The 23195-nt window shown below is 43.8% G+C and overlaps 1 protein-coding gene across 1 annotated transcript in view; it reads right to left on the reverse strand.

The window, feature by feature from the left end:
• The window catches only part of LOC146177102 (cytochrome P450 2C23-like), a 67933-nt gene extending 53580 nt beyond the window's left edge, over nt 1–14353 (reverse strand). The window contains exons 1-2 of the mRNA XM_084581092.1: nt 14316–14353; nt 241–458 (exon numbers count right to left, since the gene is read on the reverse strand). Coding sequence (XP_084437218.1) covers nt 241–455 — 215 coding nt within the window. The 5' untranslated portion in view covers nt 456–458; nt 14316–14353. The remainder of the gene's footprint in view (nt 1–240; nt 459–14315) is intronic.
• Between the last annotated feature and the right edge of the window lie 8842 nt (nt 14354–23195).

Consider the following 23195-nt stretch of genomic DNA (forward strand, 5'->3'; position numbering starts at 1 on the left):
CTCCCCATCTATCCCATCCCGCCTTAATGCTCCAGAAGTATTCTATTGTGCGTGTAGTTATAGGCCTGGAGTAAAGGTATTCAGTAGAGTAAAGGCTTAAAGCAGGTCCAATAAGTATAGCAGAATTGTCACATCAGATGGTTGGTCATACCGTGTCTTTTTGCGTTCTTCAGATATTCAAAATTAAGAAATAATGCGCTATTCCTCTTAAAAAGCAATATGGGAAATGTAATACTTTACCTGTAGACGGGGCCATACTGTTTTGCCCACTCGAGCGCCTTGTTGCAGTAGAAGTCGGGCTTGTTAAATTCGACGTGACCCAGAAGAGATCGGACTGTTGGCATGGGTGGAAGCCGCGTACCGGGTGGCAGTCTTTCGTTTCCTAGCCAGCGTCGAACCGCTGCCCATATCAAGGCGCAGAGGACGGATGTCAACAAAATTATCGACCACTCCATTGCCTGGAATAAGAAGTGTCTCTTTTCAAAACAAAATGCCTTTGTTACGAACTTTTGAATTCAGGCGTTGTCAAAGAGGTAGGCATAGAATGTTAACAAGGCACTAATAAATATGAAAGTAATTAATCTAGTTCATGCTTTATCTCATTTACGTCCACGGAAACAGCACAGGGTAATGTTCTCAACAATCGTGTGCTAATGAAGGCTGCGAATGTTGAAGGTGGCAGGTGTCACCATTTAGCTGCTTTACCAGTACTTCAGCTTCAAACGAGGATGTCGTAAATTATTATTAAACATTCATCTTGTATCTACCGCGTTCGCTAACTTGATATTTTATGGAATTCACATTATATTCCGTGATGTTGAAAGAGCTGCCATAGCTGGCACCTACTGCGGTAGATTTTACACTAAACGCATAGAATAAGCTCCGTGTGTTTATGTCATCACCTGCCATAACCTGTGCGAAAAAAGGACTTGTCGCTGCAAGCGTGCGCACGGATTGCATGAGTAATATGACAAAATTCAAGCGGGGCCACTTTGAAAGCGGTGGGAAACACTAGGCTCCCAAGGATAAGGTATCTGTGGAATGGAGGGGCAGCAAAGGTGACTGCAGACAGTGGATGTATGTTTATTGCCTCCATTGCACTATGGCGATTGGATACCCCACCCTGGCCACACTCTTCCACGTTGCTTAATACCCAACGCAACTAGGAAACGTTTCCGAATTCAACAGCAGTGTTTACTATTTGTAAAATTAGAAAAAAGTGTACCTCGTGCTATGCGAGTTACACCGCCGCACCAGACGTGATAGGCATGTGGATGGAGTGAGCGAGAATTCTGTAAACTGTACCCTTTTATATTCTGCCGGAGACGTGTGGTGGAGAAATGCCATTCCACGTAATATTACTCCTCGCGGCACAGTGTATTACATTGATTATTATTGATTTAGGCGAGGTTAGGTTTTTTACACTCCTAGACTACTCAAACGTGAACTAAAATGGGCAACATATTTTTTGCAGCTCCGCAGGCAGACTTAAAGCAGACACTCACATTTCTCAAACGCGGTGTCAATACTGAATTTGTACCTTTTCAACTCTGAAACTAAATGTTTGAGAACTGCATGCAGCACATTCTAAAGCTATATAAGAGGTGGAGGTGGCTGGCAGTAGCTGTATTAAACAGCTTTCAGTTTTACAGGTCATGGATAACCGATCCACCTTCAGAGGCATCTTTTGCATAAGGAGTTTTAACAATAGCACAAGGGTCTCAATTGCGTGAAACGCCAGCTTGCAGTGGCTTCAAAAACATGAATCCTTCTTGATCAGATGCCATGATGGAAGAGGACTTGAGGGTGACACCTTAGAAACAGAGATTTGCACATGGTACAAGTTTCTACAGCCTGTCAAAAAGTAGAAAGAGATAACTTTTTTCTGCTCCTCCGCCGGAGAGGATAAGAGAGGGACGTGAAAGTAAGGGCGTAACAAAAGGTAGCGTCAAATCAATTTAAAAGATGTGTGAGGATGCGCATGGTATGCGCAGTCATTTACGGTGTAAGATGGGTAATGCATGCCTGCGTCGCAAGGCAGAAACTCAGTACAATGATTAAACGTTTATGCATTCTATCTGTTACCGGTAATAGCCTGCCTTAAGAATACCTTTCGGCAAATTAAATCTGCATAGCTGTTCAGAAAACACGTCAGGCCTGCTTTAAACATCAGTCAAAAAGACGTTTTTACGAAACCAACCGAAACAACCGAAATGTGTACTAAAGCCTAAAGGTCAGCTTCTTTCATAGGCGGAGAATAGGATGCGCAAGGTTCTGATAAAACTATCTCCTTTAAGCACAGTACGCGGTCAGGTCAACGTATGATCGTTAGGTTTCTCGCGTGGAGAAGGAAGTCTCGCTCTTGGTTACAGGTAAAGAGCTGACAGGCATTGCGCGAGTGAATTTACGTAGTTTAAGAATCACACGTGTACAGTCAAGCAAACCTTGATTATTTATCGCGGTTAAGCCCGTGTGGCAACACGTTGCCATCCGGGTTCACACATGAGGTGGAAAAAGGGAGGGCTACACCAATTATGACACCTTCTCATCTTTACATTGAGATGGCATATTCTTGGCACCTGGTCACGGGGCACTTTCATGCAGTGTGCCGCGTTTGTCGCGAATGAGGTAGCACTTCACGAGACCTGAAACGTTCTGCTTATAAACACGATTCTCGACTGTGGCATACCTTGCCATTTTAACTTCCAGTGGCAACTGCACCAGCTAATTATTACAGGTGACTCATGGCCGTGTTGGCGTTGTAGTCAAGGCATGCGTTGCCTACTCGGGTGGCCTCAATGTTTTAAGCCAGCAGTTGTAGTAGCATCCATTCTGTAGGGCGACTTAATATCGGTAATGCAAACCAATCAAAGAATATACTAAAGCGAACAAAAAGTCTAATTACCAAAAGCGACAAGACTAAACTCTACTTTCTTAACCTTCCCTTCACCCTAAAACTATCAGCTCAGTGACCTGTCCGGCTATTTCTTAGTTCAAGCCACGCTACCGCACTGCATGCTCTCTCACTTTATGGTGGGTAATATATTACATATAAAATGAGAAACATTTGCAATGTTATTCTGACCCTCACGTTGCTGGGTGTCTTCGAGATGGCTTCGATAGCTCTTCAACGTTCCCAATGATTTCGTTTATGCAGAGATAACACGGAATACAGGAGGTATTCCATGACCCGAAATATATCACAAAGTTTAGAAATAAGATTTTTCAACCCCCCAGATTGTGACATCTACGAAACTTCGCAGCGTAAAGAAACAGCCAAACAGTTATTTCAAGGAAAGGCTTGTTTACGCAGCCAGGATGCTTTATTTCTCACGAAATTCGCACCGATCAATCTGAGGTTAAATCTCGAGACAACAATCATATTTATAATGAAATACAAGGCCTGGGGCCGATTGTGGCACTGATCATCACCTTCTTGTTGCCAAGATTAAGCTTCGATTGAGGAAAACGCAAAAAACTAGAAGGCCTTTCAGGTATAATCTGGATCAAGTTCCATTAGAATATGCTGTGGAAGTGAGGAATCGATTTCAAGAATTAGATCTAGAAGACAAAGAGCCCGAAGAGATGTGGACTGATGTTCGCGATATAATACAAGAAGTTGCTACTAAGGTAGTTCCAAAGCAAAAAAAGTGCAAGAAAGCAATCTGGTTATCTGAAGAGGCTTTGCAAATAGCTGAGGAAAGGAGGATGGCAAAAGTTATGGGGGAAAGAGAAAGATACAAGGTTCTCAATGCGGATTTTCAGAAAATAGCAAGGAGAGATAAGAATGCCTTCCTGAACATACAGTGCCAAGCAGTTGAGGACAACAGCCAATTAAGGAACACAACAGCTCTGTATAAGACAATCAAAGATATCAAAGGAAGCTTCTGTTCTAAGCTGGGCGTGATAAAGGAGAAACAAGGCAAGGACCTCACTGAAGCCGCAGAGATAAAGAAGAGGTGGCAGGAATACACAGAAGAACTGTACAAGGAGGACCCGAATGTGCAAACCCAACATAAGACGGTTGTGATCACTGATCTCGAGCCGGGCATCCTGAAGAGTGAAGTTGAATGGGCCTTAGCCAGCCTTTCTAAGAACAAAGCTAGCGGAACTTATGGCATTCCAGCTGAGTTGCTTCAAAACCTCAACCATAACGCTCTTAGCATTCTGCATACATTATCTCAGAAGATTTGGACAACCCTGCAGTGGCCACAGGATTGGAGGAGGTCAGTTTACATCCCCATTCCAAAGAAAGGCAGTGCCAAAGATTGTTCCAACTACCGCGCGATCGCGCTTATTTCGCATGCTAGCAAGGTGATGTTGAAAATCCTCCAAGGTAGGCTGCAGCAGTATGTGGATCGGGAGCTTCCGGACGTGCAAGCTGGGTTTCGCTAGGGCAGATAAACTAGAGACCAAGTTGCCAATCTTCGCTGGATCATGGAAAAAGCAAGAGAGTTCCAGAAACCCATCTACTTCTGCTTTATTGATTATGCGAAAGCGTTTGACTGCGTAGATCACAGCAGATTGTGGCAAGCTCTCCAAGAGATGGGATTTCCAATTCACCTCATCTGCCTCCTCAGGAACCTGTATGAAGGGCAAGAGGCCACAGTCAGAACTGGGTATGGTCTTACTGATTGGTTTCCGATTGAGAAAGGAGTGAGGCAAGGCTGCATTCTGTCGCCCTGCCTATTTAACCTATATGCAGAGTGCATCATGAGGAAAGCCGGTCTGGACGAGTCTTCAGCTGGAGTGAAGATTGCTGGAAAATGTATCAACAACCTTCGATATGCGGATGATACCACTTTAATGGCAGAAAGTGAAGCGGAACTCAAGAGACTTCTGATGCGCGTACAAGAAGAGAGTGAGAAGTTTGGGCTTAAACTGAACATTAAAAAGACAAAGATCATGGCGTCTTGCCCTATCAAGTCCTGGAGCATCAAGGGACAAGAAGTGGAAGCTGTGACAGATTTTCTTTTCTTGGGCTCCAAGATTACCTCGGAAGGAGACCGCAGCCATGAAATTAGGAGACGCCTGCTTCTGGGAAAGAGAGCAATGGTTAGCCTTGACCGCCTAGTAAAGAGCAGAGACATTAGTCTGCCAACCAAGATCCGTATAACTCGTGCTATGGTCTTTCCAGTTGTGATGTATGGATGCGAGAGTTGGACTGTGAAAAAGGCTGACCGCCGAAGAATTGACGCGTTTGAATTGTGGTGCTGGCGAAGACTCTTGAGAGTTCCTTGGACTGCCAGAAGATCAAATCAGTCGATATTGTCGACCATAAACCCTGAATGCTCATTGGAGGGTGAAATTCTAAAGTTAAAGCTCAGCTACTTTGGTCATCTGATGAGAAGAGAGGAGTCGCTGGAGAAAGATTTGATGTTGGGAAAGGTTGAGGGTCGCCGGAGAAGGGGTAGGCAGCGAACGCGATGGTTAGATGGCATCCTCGAGGCACTGCAGATGAAGTTATGTGATGTTAGGAAGATAGTGAGAGACCGGAAAGCGTGGCGTGACATGGTCAATAGGGTCACGAAGAGTCGGACACGACTGAACGACTGAACTGAACTGAACTTTAATCTGATGTGAAGTCTTTAATGAGGTTGTGTCTGCGAATGCTGCAGCACTTCAAGAAGCCCCTAGTGTTGCTTCTTGCAAAAGTTTTATGCGCTTCTGCGTCCCTCGACTATGAATTCATTGCTGGGCAGCACATGAAACGCAAGACAAGAAAGCCACGGTGTGTATTCTTTACAACTACCTGTTTCCATTGCTTCTCCATATAATTTCATAATAAGAAATTATTTATTGTGATCACGCGCACCGTGTTACGCAGAACGTCAAAACTACAGCACGCGACTCGTGTTTGTAATATTCCTGACAAGTACCTCGAGCAAAATTCACTTTTGTCAGAGGCGCTAACTTTTCAGTCGCTGACATTGATTGCTAGACGAGAACTCTTCTTTCGACGACACACTCTAACTTCGCTCTCAGTGTATTTGCCTTATTTTTTATGAGCTTTTTTAGCGTCAAGGGAATAATTGATAGCTCCTATAGTCTTAGACCACTTGCTCTTACCCCCGCCAGAACAAATATGGTTTGTAAATGATTATCAAAACATTCTCGGCAATGAAAGATGTCATTTTACTTGCATAAAAAGGTTACTGAACCCGCCGGGGTGGCGCAGGGGTTACGAAGCTCGACTACTGTTCCTAAGGACGCGGGACCTAATCTCGGCTTTGGCGGCCGCTTTTCGATGGAGGCGAAAAGCAAGGCGACTGTATGCTGTGCGATGTCAGTGCACGGTAAAGAACCCTAGGTGGTCGAAATTTCCGGAGTCCTCCACTACGGCGTCTCTCATAGCCTGAGTCACTTTGGGACGTTAAACCCCCAAAACCAACCAACCATTTCTCAAACTAAGACTACATTTTGCATATTTTGACTACGTTTTTCCTCTTCAGCTTACGACAAAAAACCGGAAGAGTATTTATGTCGCATTGCTCTATGGTTTTCCACATTTTGCGCCGCTGTGCTTCCTACCCACACTTTCAACGGGCACAGTCTGCGTGCATTGGCTAACATTGTTTCGTACTGGATGTCTTCACTCTGCCATGCCCCGCTGTGGGACAAAGAATGCGTTCTGTAGGATTCATACCAACCTCAAGCGGTACTTTATCTCCTGGCAAGAAGGGTCTACGGAAAGATTCTTCCAGCTATTACCTGCCCCACCGTAATATCTCATCCTGCGTAGCGGCTGCGGCTGCTGCTCGTTTCAGGCTTTGATGCTTCAGCTAGAGGGCCACAGTTTTCACGACGTCATCACCATTTATAACACCATTCCTTGACAAGGTATTTGCTTATATCCAGTCAATTAACAGCGTCCTTCTGCAGTTGGCACCCATAAAGCCCAGCAAACTTTGTAATTTCATCTGCTGACCTCTCTTGTGCCCTCGCCGTGATTTTTTGGAGTTCTATTTCGACCCAGTTCACTAAGGGAGGGTGCCACATTTTCTTGGCTTTCTTTTCCATGTCTAATTATTTCAGCTTATTATATATAGCGAAAATTTAGATATTTTATATTTCCGGCCATATAAATCTTAGCATTAGCCTTAACACTCCTGCTTCCAGATCACTCTGCAAGGTCGTATATTTTGTTGCAATCTTTTTTTCATAGCTCCATGATGTGCTGAAAAGGCAGGTGCTGAGAAAATAAAATTCATATATCATTTAGTTTTCAGGCATTGTCTACGGCGTGTTTTGTGAATCGGTACTAGTACATATTCCTCTCCACCGCTTTCCTTAAATCATAGAAATGTCACCCAGAACCTGCGTCTGCAGTTTACATTAAAAATTTTCAAATATTTCCAATTTCCACATTCTTCTCTCGCCGGTGTTTCGTACATGCTAGTTTTGTTTCTTCGCTTATGAAATTTACTTCTTTCTTCTTAAAGGAATTATTCCCTTTTTTCTACTTCGAATTTAAGGTCCGGAGTCAAGGCTCCCGTTCACCGCCCATTCCTGAGAAGGACATTGTTGCGAAAGGATAAGCCATTTTGGGTTCAAACAAGCGCTTTCACCACCTCTGCCAAAACCAACTGTAAGTATTTTTTGCTTGCTGGAATCATGAACTCGTTTGTTAGGGCATGATATAGGCCTTAGCTTTGAGTCCCAGAGTGGCTGTGAGCAGTAAAGTGGGCAAGAGCTCCAGATTAATTTCATACTTTCACGAATAATGACACACAGATACCTTTTACGCCTTTATTGAAACACATCGGCCGTGATCGAAATCAAGCCTTCGCCCTCGACCTGTGAAGTTGAACGCTCTTACCACAAATCAATTGAAATGAGCCTGACAGCGTTTCATCATTTTGCACAAAGTAATAATGGTGAATCGGTCACTCGAAAGTACATATAGCAATTATTATTATAGCGCAATTTTCCCGCACATATATTGATAATTTTTGCATGGGTATCGCGTGAATTATCAGCGTCCAGCCTCTAAAATATTCTTACCGATTAGGTGGGTTTATTCACAGATGATGGGGATGAACTCGAGGCAGAACAAGTAGTCAGGACAACGTCATTCGCCCTTCGTCAGCCTCCTCCTCTGCCTAGAGTCATTTTAACTTCGTTCACAAACGTCACTGCTCAGAGCATGCCAATTTCCCCTTTTCCAGACGAAGCTCGTCTTCGAGCAAGTCAGGTTGTACGACAGGCACCGCGCTTAAGACGAGACACAGGAGCTACTTGGGTGGTAGGAGAGCAGCGACTGCGAGCTGCAACTTAGGCAATCACGTAGTTCACTTCTATTCGCCTAGTAAACACGGAAAAGGGGCCTGTTTCCCTAAACAAAAGCTTTTCGCACAACTTTCTCTCGCGTGAAGGTGTCCAAAACCACACAAAATCTCCAGGCTCATATGTGGCCTCAACGTAACGCTTGTCATGGCGTTGTTTGGAGTGCGGCTGTGAGGACAAAGTCCGCAAGTGGGCCAAGCGACGAGCTTCCCCAGCACGACATAAGACCTGATAGAGAAAAGGGTCGTCGTGAGGTGAGAGGGGCACTAGGTATCTAAACATGTGAGTGGAATCCGGAAGGAGAGCAGATAGAACGAGGAATACCCGATGATTTCATGCTTTGCGGTATTATATGCATTTATCACTAATGGCAACACAATGTCCCAGTTACATGGGCAGCATGTTGTTGAGGGTGCAGTTTCTGAGCTCACCGCTGGTCTGCGGGCGGTAAGGTGTGGGGTGATAGGTTCAGCCGAAGTAATTCCTCAACGATATCAGCAGTGAAACTTCTCCGCGGTCGCTGATGGTAGCACGTGGAGCACCATGACGGAAAACAATCGAGTGCAGCATGAACGACAATACATCACTTGCTTCAGCGAACAAAAGCGCTGCCACATATCTTGTCAAATAATCTACAGAGACGGTAACCCAGTGATGTCCTTCTGCAGACTTGGGAAATGCGCCAAGCAAATCAATGCCAACATTTTCAAAAGGCACCAATGGTGGCTTTACCGGTGGCAGAAGTCCTGCAGGGGAGATGGTGCGAGATTTGAGGCGCTGACATTGGCCACAGCTTGAGTAGTATCGTTTAGTGGTCTTCTACATTCTAGGCCAGTAAAATTCTTGCGAAGTCTGTGAAATGTACGAGAGAACCCAAGGTTACCCGATGCAATGCTGTCGTTCATGACGTGCAGCACATAATGGCGTAAATTTTCCGGCACAACCAAACGCGCAGTTACATTGTCAGCCGAGTAATTCTTCTTGTACAAAACTCTCCCTTTGCATCATGGACGCTGTGAAACATGGTCCTGCTTTGGCCGCAGCAACAAAGGTTCCAACGGAAGGACATTTTATCGGTCTCGAAGGACGGCCTCTGTATTTGGAAATGGCGTTGAGAGCGAGGCCAAACATCCGACGAAATCTGCCGCTCCAGTAGTTTTAGCAACGGATGGCGCGACACGCAGACAGCATCACTGTCGCGATGACCTCTTTGTACGTATTCAAAATGTCATATTCCTGCAGGTGTAACCCCAATGTGCCAGGCGACCAAGTGGACCGCGTAAACCTATAAGCCAGCATAAGGAATAATGAACTGTCACTATCGTAATGGAATGGCCATATAGGTATTGACGGAATTTTGGACGGCAAAGAAAAGCTAGGCATTCCAGTTCAGTTATGGAGTAATTAGTCTCTGACTTCGTTAACATGCGGCTGGCATACGCAGTTACATGCTGGGGTGCTGATGTTAAAGCAAATTTTTGCTGGTTAAATTCTGAATCACAGTCGGGTGTCTAAACAAACAGGGTCTTTGTGCAGGATGTGCAAGGCGCGCAAAGCCAGGGATAAAGCGGCGAAACACGACAACAGTCCATGAAACCTCCAAAAACTCTTCATCGCGCTTAGTGTTTCTAAGTATTTTTGCAGCCAGCTTCTGAGAATCATGTCGAATGCCGTTCTTATCTATGAGGAAACCAAGAACAAAAGTGTCATTCTCAGAAGTTGAACTTTTTAGAATTTAAAATGCGTCCAACCACACTGATACATTCGAGAACAATTACAAGGCGTTCAATGTGCTCTTCAAATGTCTTTCCAAAACTAATGATGTAATACAATTAGCACATGCAAATATCCCATATGAAGCCACGAAGAACCGCATCCATGAAACGAAAGTTATAGGCGTACTCCACTTGGCGAACGGCATTATATTAAATTCGAACCGGCCATCAGTAGTCAGGAAGCCAGTCTTATCTCTGTTGTACGGGCGCATTGGTATATGCAAAACCCGGAGCAGAGATCAACGGGCGTGAATTACGACGCCGAGCGCAGTCGACAGCGTCATTAATGCGCGGCAATGGGTACTCTTTTTCGTGACCGAAGTCAGGCCACGAGAACCAACGCAAAATTTCCTTTTCTTTCCCACAAGTATTCCGGGTGCGCCCCACGGACTAGAACTCTCCCGAGTTACTCCTTTCTGCACCATCTCTTAGACTCGATGGTGAATAACTTTACCCTCGGCTGGAGGGACTCAATACAGTTTCTACGTGATGGTATTGCCATTTGCCGTGTTGATTGCAAGTTACATGCGAGACTCTGGTACAGAAGAAACAAGTCCTGCGCTAGATTTTCTGTCCTAGATATTCGACTAAGGAGCTCAATATTGTTACAAAAGAGGAAGGAGCGGACAGTGGCACATGAAAGATCGCTCGCACCAGGCCCCCCGGCTTTCATTAAAATCATCTTATCATCATCATTGGTCATCTGTCTATTCTCTAGCTTGCATCTGAGTAACATTTTATGTCAAGGTGCGAGGTACAGCCTTTTTCAAAAATGTAGAGCCCGGGGGGTCTACTCCTGAGCCCGTGTAGGGGAGCTAATTTAACTTTAGTGGAGGTCCTTCCCATAGGAGAGGGTAGGGCAAAAAATCTTCCTACTCTCAAGAGATTTGGAACATTGTAAATACCCCACACGAAGTGGCTCAGAAGCAGACCCACTGGGCTATACACTTTTGACAAAGGCGGTACATTCATCATCCCTCCTCACCCAGGCTCAGAGCATCGGTGCTCCGTGTCTGCTGCGCCGTCGGCAGCGGGTTCTTGTGAGGAATCAGCTGGCACTGCTGCTGCTTCATAGCCTCCTGGGCATGTTTCATACGGTCGGAATTGTGGTGGCAAGCCGTTGTCTTCCTTGTTTTAGGTCTTCACTCATTTAGTTACACCCATCGCCATGTCATGCATCTGTTCATTTTCGTCATTGTCCCTCGTATAAGATCGGGAAGGTCTCTAGGTGGCTTCGGGTAACGTCACGGACGAGGAAGAAGCGGGCAGTAGTGCAAGCAGAAACGCTCGCGGTACTCCCACTGCCTTGCATTATTATCATCTCATCGGCATCAGTCATCAGACTGTTTTCTGGATTTGCTCTGCGTAACTATATTACTATCAGCATTGAAGAGGCGGGGCTGTGGAATATGAAGTATTTACTCCGAATCTTAGTCACTGTACAACACGTAAGGCGTACTTTTTTGTGTTTTAATAAAAAGATCTAATAGGCAGGAAAGGTTACATCAAAGTTTCTGTGTCAAGACTGAGCACAGCTTCCGCCGTTTCTCTTCGCAGCCAAAGTTGAACATTAGTCCTTTATGCCTTGCAAACGTCTCCCACATCCCGTGGTTAATCTTTCGCTTATCAAGCATGATTTATGGAGATCAGCTGTTATAGTTGCTCCAAAAATACCAAACTTTGTTTAGAGAGTACGTTTGTGTATTAATGTCTTAAAATTAGCATGCATTTTTTGGATTTTGGTGAGTCTACTGAACACTAACTATAAATTCTAATGGCGTCAGAGAATATATGCTATCGGGAGGCTTAATACCACTGCAGAGTATTCTTTTGCGCAATAATGTTACAATATTTAATGTCTATTAGAACTGAGGTCATCGACAATAATATGCTGCAGTATCTCTACGCAGGTAATTACGCTTCGTAGGTCATTACAGCCTGCTAGCAGACCCTATTAGGATAAAAATAAAACTCGATTGGTCTCAGAGCCGTATTCCTTTTTATAGCCTACAATGCACGCATAGCACAGTTCGCATCTTAAATGACTGACATTATTACACGGTAGCGGTTCACATTGCGTGAGGAGGAATGCTTCTAGTTCTAGTTATGGCACTCGCCTCATTTAGCTATTCTTGGGCAATAAACCCAAAAGCGGTATAAAATTATTACTAGATAACTCAATCAATTTTTGCTTTAATTTGCAGTTCCCACATAAATTTAGAAAAACCAAATAACTCATAATTAAAGCGGGTTGTCTCGTTTAATTACTAATGGCAGAGATCGACCAACGTTCTTTGGTAGGGGCCGCATGCCCAGCTCTTTGGCATACAAAATAGCTTTAGTTTACGTGGCCTGCTTCCTTATCACTGCTAGCAACCGATTCTAGCACCACTCTTCATCTGCTCGTGTTAGCACTGCATTGTTAGTGGCTTTCAAATATAGGAGCATCGGCCCTCACAAGTTCCAAATTTTATCACTTCCACTTTGCTGGGACGAATCATGTGATGCTGTTAGCGGCAACCGTTTATGGCTTTTGCAGCTGCGCATTTTCTCTTCCTAGAGCTCTTCTTCGTTGGGTAACTCGCCTGTTCTAGGTTGCAGGTATGCGGTACAAGGTTGGGCTATACTTGAGCCTGCGCTAAATCTTCCTTCACCTTTTCATTTATATTCTCCGTGAGTGGACGTTTAAAGAATCCCCGAGAAGCCAAGTCATCGGTTGTATACAGCAGCGCTGCTCCGGGAGTTCGCGGACTATTCGCTAAACTGGCGAGAGAATGTCTGTTACCATTCACAGCAGATACAGCGTCTCTACTACGAGGAGAGATTCTGGAAGCTTAGAGTCAGCTGTCTGCGACGTGTAGTTTCCGGCTGAACACGCCTGTGTCGATTTGAACTAGGAACAGAGCATGGTCATCTTCGCCCAGATCTCTCCAGCTTCTGCAGGGTTCCGCCGCACTGTCGACTCGTTGATTCGAAGACATCACTGGCCATTTTGGCGGCCTTTGATCATTACGCTGTCCAACGGTCCCAAAGATTTGGTTTGACCGTCACTCGAAAATAAAGCTAATTCTAGTTTCATTTTCACTGGGTGATGTTTATTCAAATTTTAATTAGATTACCACGGTTCAATTAGTGCGGATAATATACGAAACGTTCGGCATCTAAGTCTTTGTCGTTTGCGACAAAGATATTTCTATTAAATGGCGTCTAGTTATGTCGTCTAACCCAAGCTGTGCGCTCGCACCACATCGAATGAACCGCTTGAGATCTTAAATATTTGTGATGCTCTTTTCCCTTAAAAGCTGAACCACATACTTCTCTCATGAACGTTCAGAAACACATAAAATGATGAAACCAAATTGGGAAAGATGTTACGAGAAAGTACACAGACACATTAAAGCATATGTTTTCATGCAGTGCAGCACTTATACTTCGTGCATGAATACTGCACCTTACGATTGTAATGCTGCAGCGTTGAGTGCATAATTACGTAGCCTCAAAAGGCGCACTGCCATAGAGGCTGTGTACAAAAAAGATATGACTTTGAAAAAGAAGCTGAAAATACGAAGCGTGGAAAAATACTACTGCGCTTTCGACCTACTTTGTTTTCTTACATACTAATTGCTGAAAACAAAAATCCAAAAACTGTTGGCTAGAAAATCTACTTTCTGTACCAGTCATGTCCTCTATTTTCCAGGGTGATGCTAAGAAAAATTAAATACAGTTTTGTAAGGAGTGCCGCGATTTCACAGGTAGCGAGTGATGCCCGCTGATGCTGTTATACACCAGTGCTGACACTGGCTTTCACGACGAATATCGGCACGTTCTCATTTAAGATAAGGATAGCAAGAATACGTCTGTCATCTTACTTATCGATGTTCTAACTAAATCTTAATCCTTATCGTGATAATGTCTTGCAGATTGAAAACCGTGAACGATAAACAATTTCGGAGTTCAAGCAACAGCGCGCTTTTAACGGCGCTGTCTCAACTTACAGCTGCTAAGCCAACACAGATTATTCATGCACTCAAGCCTTATTCTTCTGCAACTTCTAAATAGTAAGAAGCACGTCACCGTTTTGAATAAGCCACGTCAACGTTTTGAATCATAAGCCACGCATTCACTATGCTTAGTTATTCTTAACGGGAACAATAAACGTCCTGAAACTGCGCCAAACCAGCCAAACATATCAAATACATTGAACAAAAATGAAGACATTTATCGGCATAAGAAACAATATAGTAATACTGTTACCTATAATCTGAACCGGCGAGGCGCTGCGCTGAACACACTCTAATTCAAAGACCTTGATGTAAAGAGAGGGCTAATCTTTCTTTTTATCCTCTCAAAAAGCGAAGAGAAAATAGGACACGCTAACAACGTAGCTCTGATTAATCGAGCAGCGCTTGTGCCACCTGCATATAGTCCTTGCTGTCACCCGTGTGTCACTGATGTTGCATGACCGTCTGCGGCTTTTCTGACATGTAATTGACCTGATTGTTTCGTAAAATTACGTCGCAGAATGGAACTGTCCAGTACTCTTCAAATGAATACAACACGCTCACAAAAACGTTGCCAAGTACGCACACGTAACAAAAACCGCAGGAAATGCATAACTACGTTAACTAAGCTTACTGGCAGCCATAATATTCCTCTCCCAAACGCTGCCACTCTGCATACATTCTATATTGACATCAAAATTAACGGTAAGCGGGTGAGAATGATAATATTTGTGCATGATGCTATTTATAAACTACTGCGCTGAAGAGATAGGAGCGCCAATAGCAGCACTAACAACACAATGCCAACATTCCGACGTTTATTGAAGTGTTTTCCGAGCAACTCGTACTCCTGTCACTGAGGAAGAATGTAGTGATCTCGTGGGCATTTGGCATTACTATGCCAGATTCTAAATGTGTTGTATTGTTTTTAACTGTAAAGTATTACAGCGTCAATCAAAGCTTAGAATGCTGTGGCTTCCTTGACCATCGATCAGGGCGCCCGTGTTCTGTGCGATGTCAGTGCAAGTTAAAGAACCCCAGATGGTCGAAATTTCCGGAGCCCTCCATTACGGCGTCTCTCACAGCCTGAATTGCTTTGGGACGTTAAACCCCGCAAACGAAACCAAACCATATCCATATCATCAAGAAGGTGCTAGAAAACATTTAGCTGTGGTTTAGCTTGTGGTTAAACCTGGACGTGCGAGGGCAATCTGCATGGTTACGCTTAGGTCCCGTTTGAAAGTAAAGACGTGGCTTTTGCACATAGTAGTTTACTCTATGGTTTCAGCTTTATGCCATGAGGGAAACATATCACATAAGAGCACTCCTTGCGTGTCGTCGTTGACCATTCTCTTTCAGCTGTACAAGACTTTAGTGGTATGACATCGTCTCTACGTCGAACTCAGAGACACACCGCTATCACGAGGTTCGAATGAGTCATTAGCACTCGCTGTCGTCGTTCGCCTCAACGTACTACCGAGACATATGTCCTATCTTTTTCTTCTTCTTCTTCTTCTTGTCCTTTTCCTTCTTCTTTTTTCTTCTGTCCCTTCTTCTTCTTCGTCCGCTTTTCTTCTTCTCCTTGTTTTCTTTTTCTCCATTTTGTTCTTCGCTCTTCGGACAAGTACGTACAGGCACCGGACAGGCACGGCAAAATGGCGAGACTGGAGACGATGTCGCTCTAGCTACAAAATGTACGGAATAAAACTAACCCTCATACATAGCATTTAGTGATTACGAAAAAACATTGCACTCAGTACAAACCTGAACAGTGATACAAGCATAGCGAAATTAGGGTGTAAGCTAGCCGTATGTGAAAGTACTGGAAGATATCTATACTGCGTGCAAAACAATCATATTTCTGCATAAAGAAAGTAACAAAATTCCTAAAAAGAAATTTGTTAGGCAATGAGACATGATTTTTTCAGTAATATTAATCGCTTTCTTAGAGGGAGTATTCAAAAATTTGGAATAAGGGTCATAGAGAGTGCCTCAGTATTCTGCGATTTGCTAATGACGTTGCGTTAAGCAACCCCAAATCGAATTCCAAGGGAAGGAAAGCGTAATACGTTAGGTGGGCGGATCAGGTTAATAAGTTCGCTGGGGCGAAGTGGATGCAGCTAGCACAGGACGGGGTGAATTGGAAGAGCATGGTATAGGCCTTTGCCCTGCAGTGGGTATAGTCCGGCTGGTGATGATGATGATGGTAGGGGGTGGTCCTTCTAGGAGAGCAGCAGCCTCTGCCGAGCTCGAGGATCCACTTTCAGAGCGATCGCTATACCTGAAATTTCTCGTTGGAACCCAGTACGCACCATAGTAGCTATCACCACAGTCTATTACACAGCATGTTTATTTGCCGCTCCTTTCCGCTGTGAATTGCGCGTTGTGCCCTTCATCAGATTCGTTTCGGAATCTCTGATCCAAGTGCACAGCTATCATATTGAACTGGTAGTGGGCTAAAAATGAGCGATGGTTTGACAAATGAATTTGGCTCAGCTGAAACGTATAGGTCGCCTAGCCCCAGATGTGACTGGTAAATTCGAAAATACAAGTTAGGATATTAACTCGCACACGCTTATACCCAACTTCCCACTAACATTACGTCAGAAAGACTTCAAATATGTACGAACCGTCTATATCTTCACGCTTTAAAAGGATACTAGGCTAACTGACAGGTTTTAACAACCACCTTTTTTACTTAGGAAAGCCCGTATCTAAACAAATACTTTGGTTCCCGCGGGCTTTCGCGTTTTTACTACGAGAAGACTTGTTATATGTAAGTAGTTTTTCGGCTACGTCGCATATTCTTAAGCACGCAGCTGTACGCAAACAAGATCATGGAAATTAAAGCTACCGCAACTGTGCGACTCTTGTGGGACTCGTTCAAGATTGTTCTCGAAGACGAGAAGGGTGCCTAGAAGTCGAAGTGCGGAACGCTGAAGATATGAAAGTGATTACATGATTCACCGATTACGTTTACGGCAGATCATGCAGGTTTCCTTCGCAAGACGCACTAAAGAGCAGTGACATAGAAGGCAGTTTTACTTATAGCTAATATCACCAGATATATCCAACTATCCGAAACGTGGATTTTAATCTGCGATATAAGAATTAGTCTTTGGTTAGGCATACGGGGCATGACGTGGCAAGGTCGCTCAGCCTGTGTCAAGCGCCACCATTGAGGTCAGAGGGCAATTTAGACTAACTAGACCTTTTAACTAGCAATGATATTGAGCAGCATGCAAATACCTTGCATTTTACTCCTCTCCAAGCGCGGCCGCTGCCGCACTGATCGCACCACCACCTGTCTATTCAGTAGTCGCGATCATACTTCGCTGTGGTACCTCGCAGACTCATTCATTTTTAATCAGTTTGATAAACCTGGGCGTTCACAGAAATGAAAGCATTAATGTACGGGCTGCGAAAGCATCATTTCTGGCTATCAAAACTCGCCACCTACTCGCTCTAACTCCGCCTATCGACTCGGTCTGAGTAAACTAATCATTGCGACTCACGACTCATCTGATTTCACAAATTCATTTGGGCACTTCAGTCATATCAAATCATATGTCTCATCAAGCCTCGCTTACTGAATTCACCTTGTAACAAATTTATCTTATCTACATTTTCAAAACAGGACATATACGTAATTCTGCTGACCGATTTCTTTGCCCAAGTGGCACTGGGCAAGGCAGGTGCCCGTATTGCAAAGGCAGCGTATATATCTGGCTTCAGGCGTTTTGGTTGAATATTTCTTATGACTTGATGGATGTCACGCGTCATTTTACTAATGTCAGTATAATCAATGGGTAATTTAATGAAATACGTTATCTGTAGACAAAGAATACTAGACAATTGTTCAATATTAACCAGAATCATGGTTTGGGTCTGTTGGTCAGCATGCATAATGGGCTGCGTGAACAGACAAGGACGAATGCAAGACAACAGAGTTGGCGCTGAACTACGGGCACTTTTTTGAAAGCAAGGAGCAGATTATATACGAAATGCACAAGCGCACTGGCAATGTCACATGCTATCCCGATTGCGTATAAAAGCTCCTCTCTGCTTTCATTACACCGTTGCTTGTTAAGTGCCAGTCTTGTTATCTTCCATTCGGCCTTGCCTCTTCGCACTGCCTATTGATATTATTCCTTCAATTTTCATCGGCCTGCTCTATATTATATAACAGCGGCAACATGCACAGCGCGCGAAGCACGCAACATAATTCAGAGCCTGCGCAAGATGGCGTCCGCTAGAGTTGATAATTGGTTCACAGGAAGGGAAAGGTGCAGTATCTGTCACACTTGCTCTGTGGACATCTGAACCGCGCCGTAAGGGAGGGAAGGAAGGAGGGTGGAAGTGAAAGTGGAAAGAGAGAAAGGAGAGCCGTAGTGGAGGGCTACGGAGTAATTTCGACCATCTGGGGATCTTTAGAGAGAGAGAGAGAACTTTTCGTCCAACAGAGGAACTATACCGCTCTTCGTGGGTTAGACCCGGAAGGTGGGACAGTCGCCTTAGTTGCAGGCTGGTAGTTCTTGGACTCCGGCGGCATCTTCGGCCAGTCGAACAATTTCTCTTTGGGCTCTTGGGCCTGAGCTTCGCAGAAGGGTTTCCCAGGCGTCTTTAGTTATATTTTTAGCCCTGCCTGGTGACTTTGCACATTCCCATGATCTTTAACGTGCGCTAACGTCGCACAGCACACGGACGCCACTTCGTTTCGCCTCCATCAAAACGCAGCCGCCGTTTCGATGGAGGCATAAGTTCTCCCATTCTGTCGCCCATGGGTATCGCAAAGCCACCATACACTCAAACTTCCTAGAACGCAAAAATAAAGACTTTTTTCGGTCCGTTCTCAGCAATACAACTATCGGCAAGCCACCTATAATGTGATCTTAATGGCCCGCGCCGCCCTCTGCGATTAGCCTTTGACGCTTTGCCGCTTGGACATATAAGCATGGCAACCGGACGCTAGACTCTTACCCTCTCCTTTGCTATGCTAGGTATAGTTTACGGCGCCTTTCCCTTCCTATAAATAAATCGTTGGTTGGTTGGTTTGTGGGGTTTAACGTCCCAAAGCGACTCAGGCTATGAGAGACGCCGTAGTGGAGGACTCCGGAAATTTCGACCACCTGGGGTTCTTTAACTGACATCGCACAGCACACGGGCGCCTTCCTTTTCGCCTCACCGAAAAGCGGCCGCCGAGGCCGGGATTCGATCCCGCATCCTTGGGAACAGTAGTCGAGCGCCGTAACCACTGCGCCACCCCGGCGGGGCTATAAATAAATCAGTTAATCAGTTACCATGTCCGCCCCGTGGGGTGGTGCAGTGGTATGACGCCCGACTACTGTGCCGGAGTTCCCAGGTTCGAACCCGACCTCGGCGGCTGCGTTTCGATGGAGTCGAAACGAAGAGGCGTCCGTGTGCTGTGCGATGTCAGCGCACGTTTAAGATCCCCAGATGGTCGAAATTACTCCGTTTCCCTCCACTACGGCTCCTCTTTCTCTCTTTCCACTTTCACTCCCATCTTCCTCCCTTCCCTTACGGCGCGAATGCGGTGTCCACAGAAATCAAGTGAGACAGTTACCGTGCCTTTCCCTTCCTATAAATAAATCAATTTTACCATGTCTCCTGGCACCGTAATGCGGCGGGGCGCGATAATTACGTACTTTACTTTCCTGCCAGTGAGCCTCGCTGATTGCAATGCAGATATAGGGTGTTAAGCTCTATTAAGGAACGTGATAGACGATGGTTTGTCATAAATTGTAGCGCATCCGTTAGATTGCAAGCGCTAAACTTCCTGATTTATTTCACAGACATTGCAAAGCGAGATAAGCATGAATTACAGCCCGCTTTATTTAAAACATTTACCTTACTTTTCGGATGCCAATCATCCGCTTGAAATTTGTTGTGTTTCAAGGAATTACATAACAAAATAAATTCAATACATAAGGACAGCGTGGTGCTATCGATAATTCAGCGACAAAATAGGCTCTCCTCTTTGCTATGATCATAATGCGGCTGTAAAAAACAGCGAATGCATTTCCGCATTCCTGCTAATGTCATTGATGGAAAGAAAATCTCCATAACAGGAAAATATGAACATTTTCTCGACTGTTCATTTTTGTTATGAAATATTTGCTATGACATGCCCAGTCGCAGCATTCTGCCATCAGCTCTCTCCGAAATACCCATGCTGCACTGGTAAACTGATGTGAAATTTTATAGCAACAATACACCACATATTTATATAGCAGACAAATAGCAAATATAAAATAAGAAAATAAGGGTTTGATCCAAATAAAGATTTGGAAAAAAAGGCAGAAACAGAAAAAAAAGTCTACATTATCTACCCTCACTGAATTTTCCTTTTTAGTTTTTTCTTGTTTCAATCTTTAACGTGATGATTGCTTGATGTCTGTGAATATACAATCGTCCGTTGATGCCTTCTTAGACTTCTCGACCTCCCCTCTTCTTCTTTAAGATGATTCTTGATTACTCACAATGGAATAGTAACTTGGACTGGTCGCTTGCCGATATTACTCGAAATATTGGGCAGTGCTCTATTTCCGTATTGCCTGGTCCTGTTGAGAAGAGTGGAGGTTGAGTCCTAACTTACTTAATATAAACTACTTCTCTCCAAAATAATTTGTATTATTGTTTTCCCTTTCTCCTGTTTTTATTTTTTCCTCATTTTTCTTCCCTCCTTTAGAATGCGAGTGTGATGTCTAGGAAGCTGAATATTAGCCTATTATTTTCAATGCTTCATATATCACCCTTTATGGCACTGTGACCAACTGTTCTATTATATATTATTTTCTGTTGGTTTCGCACTGCGCATTATGCTCTGTAATTGGTTTATAATTTGACAATAAATTTCGAAATTCAGGTACATATTCAACATTTTCGACTCACAAATTTGTTTGAGGCAATAAATAGTTGTTGAACAAATTTGTGTTTCAAAATTTGAAATCATTTCTCGTAAGAACATATAAAAAGATAAAATGTTACAAAAAATGATATAACTGATGTATTACGTTGTTATTTCAAGAGGTTTACCCCGAGACGCATATGCTCAATGCTAATGAAAAGCGCCCTCCTCTCCACCACTCCACCCGAAAAGCCGAGAGGAAAGCAAGGAGGCTGAGGCCAAAAAAGGTAAAACATAAAAAATTGGGTAGCTGATTCCGTTTTCCTATAGTGAATCGCTCTATTTATGCTCCCCAGTTAAAGATTCTTGATGAGCCGCATACGAAAACCTAAACTGCTGTAGTTACCAGGAGGAACGATATCCACTCTCTATCCACACTGTATGCTTCAATGAGGTGAATTGGGCAATCCCAAATTCAAATATAATCGTGGAGAGAGCTCTCATGTTGCGAGAAGCATGATGCTGGGAAGGTTGAAGCCCAATCCATGATTTTGGCAGCGGGACACGCCCTACACCGTAATATTATTCAAAATGAATGGATGGACATAATTCGAAAAGCAAGAAAAATTATAAGTCGACAAAAGGACTATCCATTTCTCAGTGGGGCTATGTCCAGTGTGAAAGAAGGTGGATACACGCCGTAAACTTGATGCCATTGCCACGTCTGCGCAGCAAACTCCAAGAGCCGCAGATGAGCAGGGAGAGGAGGCTGACCCGCAGGCAAAGCAACGGCAAGGCCGAAACCAAATTTTCCTTTGGAAATCAATTCCGCCATTATGATATTTCATTGTTATAATATTAATTGTGTGAAGTATTTATGTTTTCTATTGAAACGTGAAAGTTATGTACGCAGATTATTGTGTTGCCACTAATGTTGCTACTGGAATAGGGTTAAAGATCAAATTATTTGTTTTAATTGAAGTGCATTTGAAGTAAAATACCTAAAGCTTTAAGAATGATGCCTGTTATTTTTTTTAGCTCATATCATACCACAACCTGATTTATCTAAAAATTGCCTTTTTATAATCTGCAAGAGTTTGTCTCTTTTCTTATAGTGTTCCTTTATCCTTAAATAGATTGCAAGTAGGTAAATAATAATCAAAAGTTATCCTTCTCTAAATGTGCATTTTATATGGGAGGCTATTAAAAGTGGATATAACAATATGGAAATCGTCCATGTGCAGATAGCACTTGAGTGAGATAAAAATTTGCGAAAAGTGACCTCGAATTTGTTTAATGCTTTCAATCCATGGATAATAATATGTATCTGTAATTTGTTGTCAATCATGGTTCCATTCATTGAAATGGCTTTCGTTCAAATTCATTGATATGGTTTCTTTTATGGGTTTGCTGACCAAATCTATAAGTGTGAATACTTCTATTAGAGTTCCTTGTATGGTGCGTTTATAGCAACCTCATCTACCAGTTTGTTTCCAAAGTTTCTGTAATGTACTCTGCAATATGTCAGTATGATGCTAAAAGCACGACGAGCTACGAGAATTTTCCTTCTTTTACGTATGAAAACATTTTGCTTGAATGATTTTTGAGGACTTTTAAAGCAGATTAATAATATTTGGCAATTCAATGGGAATCGGCTGAATTCATATTTTGGGTTATTTCTAAAGCTTTATACCTAGACAATGTTTCACTTATCACAACATTAGAGCAATCAGAGTTTGAGATATTGGGCTTGCGATATCTCTGCCCCGCCGGGGTGATGGAGTGGTAAGACGCCCGACTCCGCAATACCCGGGTTCGAACCCGACCTCGGCGGCTTTGTTTCGGTGGAGGCGAAACGAAGAGGCGTCCGTGTGCTGTGCGATGTCAGCGCACGTTAAAGATCCCCAGGTGGTCGAAATTACTCCGTACCCTCCACTACAGCTTCTCTTTCTCTCTTTCCACTTTAACTCCCACCTTCCTCCCTTCCCTTACAGCACGGTTCAGGTGTCCACAGATATGTGTGACAGGTACTGCACCTTTTCCTCTCTGTGAACCAATTATTATTATTATTCCAATATCTCCTGTTTTTGGTAATAACTAGGTAGCTTGCTCTATTTTTCCATTCTCTTCACTTCCATCCCTGTATATTGCGTGATCATTTCATTTCATGTCATTTCTTTATTTGCCCAGAAAACATCCTGGACGGGTCCCGCGAATAAAAGCTGTTATAACAGCTTGACGAGGCCGTGGAACCCTACCGCTTGG

The sequence above is a fragment of the Amblyomma maculatum genome, chromosome 10 (assembly GCF_055883805.1).
Source record: "Amblyomma maculatum isolate TAMU_Amacu chromosome 10, ASM5588380v1, whole genome shotgun sequence".
Classification (NCBI taxonomy): Eukaryota; Metazoa; Arthropoda; class Arachnida; order Ixodida; family Ixodidae; genus Amblyomma; species Amblyomma maculatum.